The 6,535-nt window shown below is 40.1% G+C and overlaps 1 protein-coding gene and 1 long non-coding RNA gene across 2 annotated transcripts; one reads left to right on the forward strand and one right to left on the reverse strand.

Annotated features, from left to right (window-relative positions):
- The first annotated feature begins 390 nt into the window (after positions 1–390).
- LOC139770871 (uncharacterized) lies at positions 391–1,591 on the forward strand. The gene is made up of 2 exons (XR_011717837.1): positions 391–1,344; positions 1,478–1,591. It is a non-coding gene; the product is annotated as an uncharacterized lncRNA (long non-coding RNA).
- A 1,518-nt stretch (positions 1,592–3,109) lies between these two features.
- LOC139770818 (T-box protein 2-like) lies at positions 3,110–5,403 on the reverse strand. The gene has a single exon (XM_071703038.1). The coding sequence runs from the start codon at positions 5,340–5,342 to the stop codon at positions 4,413–4,415; it is 930 nt and encodes a 309-aa protein (XP_071559139.1). The 5' UTR covers positions 5,343–5,403; the 3' UTR covers positions 3,110–4,412.
- Between the last annotated feature and the right edge of the window lie 1,132 nt (positions 5,404–6,535).

Here is a 6,535-nt window from a genome sequence, read left to right on the forward strand (position 1 = left end):
CGATATATACGCAATCGCGACAGGAAGATAGATACAGAAAGATACAATCATTTCTAAACGTTGTGCGGTTATCAGCGCGATTAGTCGACTTTCGCTATTAAAGATGTGTCGAGGTAATTCTCGTCGCAGCTGACATTTCGCGTAATTTATACGCTTCAAGTAGAAATCGATAAGGAATGAGAATTAATACATTATTTTCGCGATATTCACGGACGATCGTTTTTGTAATGCTGCTTAAATTTGAACATGTCGCATCGCTCTTTGCACTTTTCATCGTTTAAGGCTGCGGTCCACTTGACGCTACAAATGCTTCGAAGCATTCCTCTTCTCTTTTCTTTCAATGAAGAAAGAAGGAGAAGAAGAACGCTCCGAAGTATTTGTAGCGTCAAGTGGACCGCAGCCTAAATAAAATATAAATTTGCCCATTTCCAAACGAAGAACGGTATAGTAATGAATCGAATGTTCAAATAACCGCATGGCACTATTCCTTATTAACAATTCCTTTTAGATGCAAGAAAAATAACATATTCGGCGTACGTTTATTTTGCAATGCATTGAATATTTTTGTGGAAAAATAGCTGCAAAAATTTATCACTCGGTATACTCGCGGCGTATACATATAACGCACGGTCATCTTGTTTATTCGTACAGCGAGACTCAGGCCGGTATGCAGCGTGCCTCACTCCGAGTCGTCATTACCCCTCGTAAACGCGATCGTAACAAGTGCCAGGAAAAATGCGATCATCCCCTACGAACAATTAGCAATCGTTAATTCGCGCGCGATCGATTAATTCACGCAATTAATGGCTTATAAACTTCGTATTGAAGGGACGGGTAATCAACGAAGCGTTATTTCGCGCGAATTATTTTATTTGAGGTAGGCAGTAGAGCTATAAAGAATGAGAGTTGTAAATTATTTCGTTTCGCGATGTTCATCGATGTTAATCATTTGTTTGACTGTGCTTTTCGCATCGTGCTTCGAACTTTTCGTCGGTTTGAATGTGATCTGCTCATTTCTAGATGGAAAGCGCGAAAACTAATCGTTAGTTAAGGAAGCTAATCTTAGGTTGTTAACTTAGAAGGCAGCTATAAAAGAAACGGCGCATCGTAACTATGTGCAATCGTATTTTTCTCGCATTATTTTTAATAAAATAATAAAATACGCGTCGCATACGTCGTGAGTGCCATTTAAAGTATCGTGCGATTATCGTCTTTTAATAATTAATGCGCGCGCGATCCTAATTAATTGTATTTTCGCCAGTGAGTGTTGCGTGACTGCAGCCAAGGAACCTGAGAGGAGGAGGTCCGGGGAAGCATCGGGCGACGGCTGATCAACTACGTATGGTGAGTAAACGTTATTTTTTTACTTACTACTTGTAGAAATAAATTGCATATTATTATTAATGAGCGCTACAATTTGTAAATATTAATTATCTTCAGCGCTGCTATAATTTCGGTTTTTCTTTGTATGTTACAGTTCAACGCAGCTTGCAACGTAACTACACTCCGCTGCTGCGCATCGTATCGGATGTCTGTAAAGTTGGCATATCATTTCCTAGCAGATCAAAAATAAAAAAGAGTTCTTGTCGCATGCAGTCGAGTTCTATAGTCCCTGATACTTTTTAATAATAGTTCTGTTGATTTTGCCAAAAAAAAGTCCATTGAAAAAATTATCTGCTAGTTTTCCGAAATCTCGGAGTTCCGGTTTATTTAAAATATTTTTCGAATAGTTCTGAGCATACTGAAGCACTTTCTAAAGAGTTCCCGACACTAGCAATGTTGTATGATTTTTTAAATAAATTAATACCGCTCGAAAGCCGAGTATTTAGAGAGAATAGGGTGATATGCTGTACGAAATGTCGCAGTTCCGGTTTATCTAAAATATTTTTCGAATAGTTCTGAATAGCTCATCTGAAGCATTTTGACGAGTACTAGAGTTCCTGATAAAAGAAAAAAAAATTTTTTTTTCAAAAAACAAAAAAAGAAAAGTTTGATTTAAAGTCAGAATAGTTCTAAGTAGCTCATTTGATTCCTTTCGAAAAGTTCTAGAGTTCCTGATAAGTAAAAAACTGCAAAACCTTAGAATTGTTTAAAACATTATCATCAAAACGCAAATAACATTCACGGCAGACCTTCGAAGTCGAATATCTTCTTAAAACTCCGATCAAAACGCCTGCAACTCTACCATTAACTAGTGGCGATCCGGCCACTATAGTTAAGAAAATATTCGAAGATGCAACGGATAAAATTCGACTAAGCCCCGTTTCACACGTATCCGACACTGGACTACTGACGCCGTGTATCCGATCGCGAAGTGTATGGATTAATATGGGAGCATTTACACGTTTGTCCGATAGCCGAATTGTGAAAACAAAGAAAATCGATCGGATACCCGGCATCGGTAGTCCGGTGCCGGATACCTACGTGTGAAACGAGCCTAAATCTTTCTGTCCGTAAACGGTACGGACACGGCACGGTTATGTCTAAATCGACCTTAAATCAGAGATATATTCACTGAGGGAGTTCATTATACGAGTAATATTGATATAAATCTCGCAGCATCGATATATACGCGTATAATCGATTAAAGATGCAACGATAAGATTATCGTAAACAACATCAACGAGTAAAACGCATAATTTATTGCATCGAGTACAGACATTCATGGTGGCGTATTAAAAAGTTGAAGAATGTTACGTGCAACGTGCGTAACTTTCTTTCATTTAAAAAAGGAATGTATAATTTTATGAAATAATGAGAAATTTTTTTTCTATACGGCTAATTCACTGCAAATCCAAGTGTGTTATTTTAACTAAAGCTCTTCTTACACATTTCTTGTCGTTTTGAATGATGCCATTTAACACAGTTGAACATATTAATACGGTTAAACGTGTTGATTTAACACGCAACAAAACATGTAAAACGAGCTTCAGTCAAATGTGTCATTTTTAAACGTTTGTGTGTAGAAATAACACACTTGGATTTACAGTGTATGATAAAACGGCTTGCAATGACAATTAATTACAAAGTATTCAATACATATAATCATTAGTCTATATACTCTATATAAATCAAAAATGGTATAGTTACACTATAGTTGTCTCTACGCTATTAAATATTAAAAAATAAAATTTAAACCAATACCTTGAGTTAAATAACATTTTGTTCTTTTTAATTCTTTTTAATGTGTGTCAAAATTTATTATTTTAACACAAGGAATGTTATTTTAACTCCATAGATTAGTCAAATTAATAATTAAATTAACATTGTTTTAGTTAAATTAACGACATATTGAGTCCGCGTTGCGAACAGTGGCAAGACTACTACCTTTTGTAAATCGTGGCAGAAAGGAAAGCGAAAAAAGTGGCGAATACGTGTTAGAATCCAAAGATTCAATTGGCCTGAAAACTACGCTGGTGCGAGCACTGTCGTATTGTATCGGAGAAGTCAGGCTGTCTTAGGCCCTTGATTCTCTGCGCGAATCTCTTTGGGCCTGGGATCAGAGTCAGTTACTGATCTGGTGATGCAAATATATAGCCTCTCCCAGTCAAGTCATTCGCTCACCTTCCAGTGGTCTCGCTGGACCGCTGGAATGGGGCTGTTCCGATTCAGTACGTCTCGGTCGCAAGATCTGATGTCGGCTGGCCAGCGCGCTCTGCGGTAACCAAGTGGCGTCAATCTGACTGCGCCTCTAAGAGCCTGTAGTGATGGGCCCAAGTACCGCTGGTAAATTGTGGAGCCAAGGAAGGGCACGGTTATCTGGGAAGCTCTCGACTGTCAATCCGTTTGCTCCCCAACACGCAATAAATATGAAGAAGTCAAAAATGAATCTTCACGCCCGGGTTCTCGGATGGTTCGGGCACTGCACGCACGATGCAAGATTGATGACTCGGTTAGTGCGGAGACACCCAGTGACTGCGTAGCTGTCTTCTCAAGAGTAGGCGCTAGTTATCAGGTATAGAAACGATTACACCTCTTGACGCACGAGACTCATGCCACGAGTAGCCGTGGCCCCCAATAGCCTTTTTCTTCTTCTTTGTAAATTTTAGAGCACCTAATCCTCCTCGGGATCACATAACGGCCAAGAACAAGTCGAAAATAATAAATACAGACTCGAAAGATTCAAACCAAACTCGGCGCTGATTGCATCAGCAATCTTCAAAAATTATTCAGGACAAAACACGTCCGAACATGTCCACGATCTCGACGAGACTTTCCCCCGTAGCCGTGTCAAATTAAAATAAAAATAAATAGTAATAAGTTATTTCGTGAATGGATATCCATCTGTGTCAAACGCAGTGCACGGGCACTGCGTTTCAAGCATGCCCGGCGCCGGGGATCGACTCGCAACGGTGGCGGGATTCGCGTCCGCTTCTCCCACGTTGCAAGGCCAGCCAACTTCGACTCCCCGGCTAAAGTAAAAGATAATCGCATGCTTTAATGGGCTTGGAATCCTTAAGGGGGGGGTCGTTCGGCTGATTCGATTCGGAGTCGTAGGTCAATGAGACCCCTTCGTCGGGACTGGAATCCGATTGGGCCTGATGATCGATCGAATGATGCTTTCGCTTGAACTGTGACTGACCCGTCTCGCGGAAACCCTTCGCGAATGGATTGTTATTGATCTTCAACTTTGTGATGTTCTCGTTTTGATATGCCGTCACCGCGATAAATTCCGTCTCTTTGAAAGCAAACAACGCGGTTGGATGAGTAAAGAGCTCGTTGTAGTTCTTCGCATCGAAGCAACGGACTATCCAGATCCTAGGAATGTATTTGTGCATCGATGTTAATACCACGTTATTATTGGAGTCGTTGATGTTGTTTGTGAGCTTCAATTTATTGAAGGTGATCGAATTGTCCATCCAGTGGCTCCCCGTTGCCGGACTCTCGGGATGCTTATAAATCCTATAGCCGAAAGGCTGTTGCGTCTCTGCCGGCCCCGTAAAACTCCAGCTACCCATATTGCTGTTCTTGCCCCCGTTCTGGTATCCACAGTACTTGTGACGGCGATCGGAGGCCGGTGCTATCTCCATGAGGACATAATAATTCTCACGTTTCTCCAAACCGCTTACGTTTATCTGAACGGACGGGAACATGCGCCGACCGCTTTTGGTAATTATCATTTCTGTATTATTCTCGTAAAATTGCTGCCAGAGGTTTCGATTAAGCAGCTCCACGTTGACTCCGCGCAGCAATAAGGGTTGATGAAATACCCATTCGCTTGAATTCATCCTCTCACCTAATTTGCGTTGTAGAGCGATCGGTGACTGCGCGAAAAGTGGCGATGCTAGTTGCATATTCAGTTCCAGAGGCATCAGTGCGTTGTTTGGATCCTGAAGAAACATCTCCGATGATTGACGTTTCTTCTCCGACACCGTCGGTGTAAGGTATAAGGCAAACACGAAAATGCTCAAAACGAACGTCGAAATCACGTGCAGTTGTAGAATGGAACTAAGACGACCGGTTCTCGCCTACCAGTGACCTACCACAAAACGGGACCAGTGCAAACCGCCGAAACTAGGCGAACTATTTGTGTCGTCGGTCGTTCGGCGCCAACACATGAGACAACTATGTGTCCACACGGAGAATTAAAAAACAGTAATAATCTCTGAATTTTCGCTCATTCTCAACTTTTAGTCTCAATACACAGATGCTTACTGAAAAAAAAGTAATGTCTGCTGAAAAACACAGTAGTATCTAAAGATTAAGATTGTAAGCGATATTGTCTGAAAAAATAAATAATTACTGAGGAGTTTCATTATTCAATCATGTGCGATTCTGTAACCATTACTGTTGGCTCTCAGTATTCGTTCTATCGCGCGACCTCAGAGATCGAGATTCAGGTGATTCAGAATAGTTACTGTAGAATACAGCGCTGGCGATGACAATTGACAGTAGCGCGACGTGTTCAGACGAGTTGGCTGAGAAAGGAAAATCACAGCTTCATTGTCGTGCGTATTCTTGTGCGTAAAGGTTAAGATTGATTGTCAAAAAAAGTATAAAGTGCAAATAAGAACGTAAGTGATTTAAGGTTGATTCACACTATACGGCACGGACCGTCACGTTCCGGCAACGACACGTACCGGCACCGGCACGACAAAACATTAAACAATGCATACAACAAATTGTATTATTCCCGTGATAGAAATGACGAATCTTTAAGGAACAAATGTTAATTTTTTATTAAAAATAACTTTATTATATTAAGAAAATCTAAGTAAAAGAATTATAGATAGACATTAAAAAAATCTAAAGATTTCTACGTGCAATTTTAGAAAAAAATGTGTGGCATAACAGCCAAATCTGTCATACTGATAAAGAGTAGAAATATATAGATTGTTATAATGATAGATACCACAAGCGTATGATTAGCTCAGCGTTAGCGTGTTAGGTTGCGACCCCGGACATCTTAGGTTCAAATCCCGTCGATGCGTTCTCAAAAATTGTAAAACAAATGCGTAATTTTAATTAATAAAATAGAATATATGCGGAACCACGAATACAAATTAAACTATAAAAATATTTAAAAAAAATAAGA

Source organism: Temnothorax nylanderi, unplaced genomic scaffold, assembly GCF_030848795.1.
Source record: "Temnothorax nylanderi isolate EJ_2023f unplaced genomic scaffold, tnyl_v1.0 TNYL_tig0033_pilon, whole genome shotgun sequence".
In the NCBI taxonomy this organism is placed as follows: domain Eukaryota; kingdom Metazoa; phylum Arthropoda; class Insecta; order Hymenoptera; family Formicidae; genus Temnothorax; species Temnothorax nylanderi.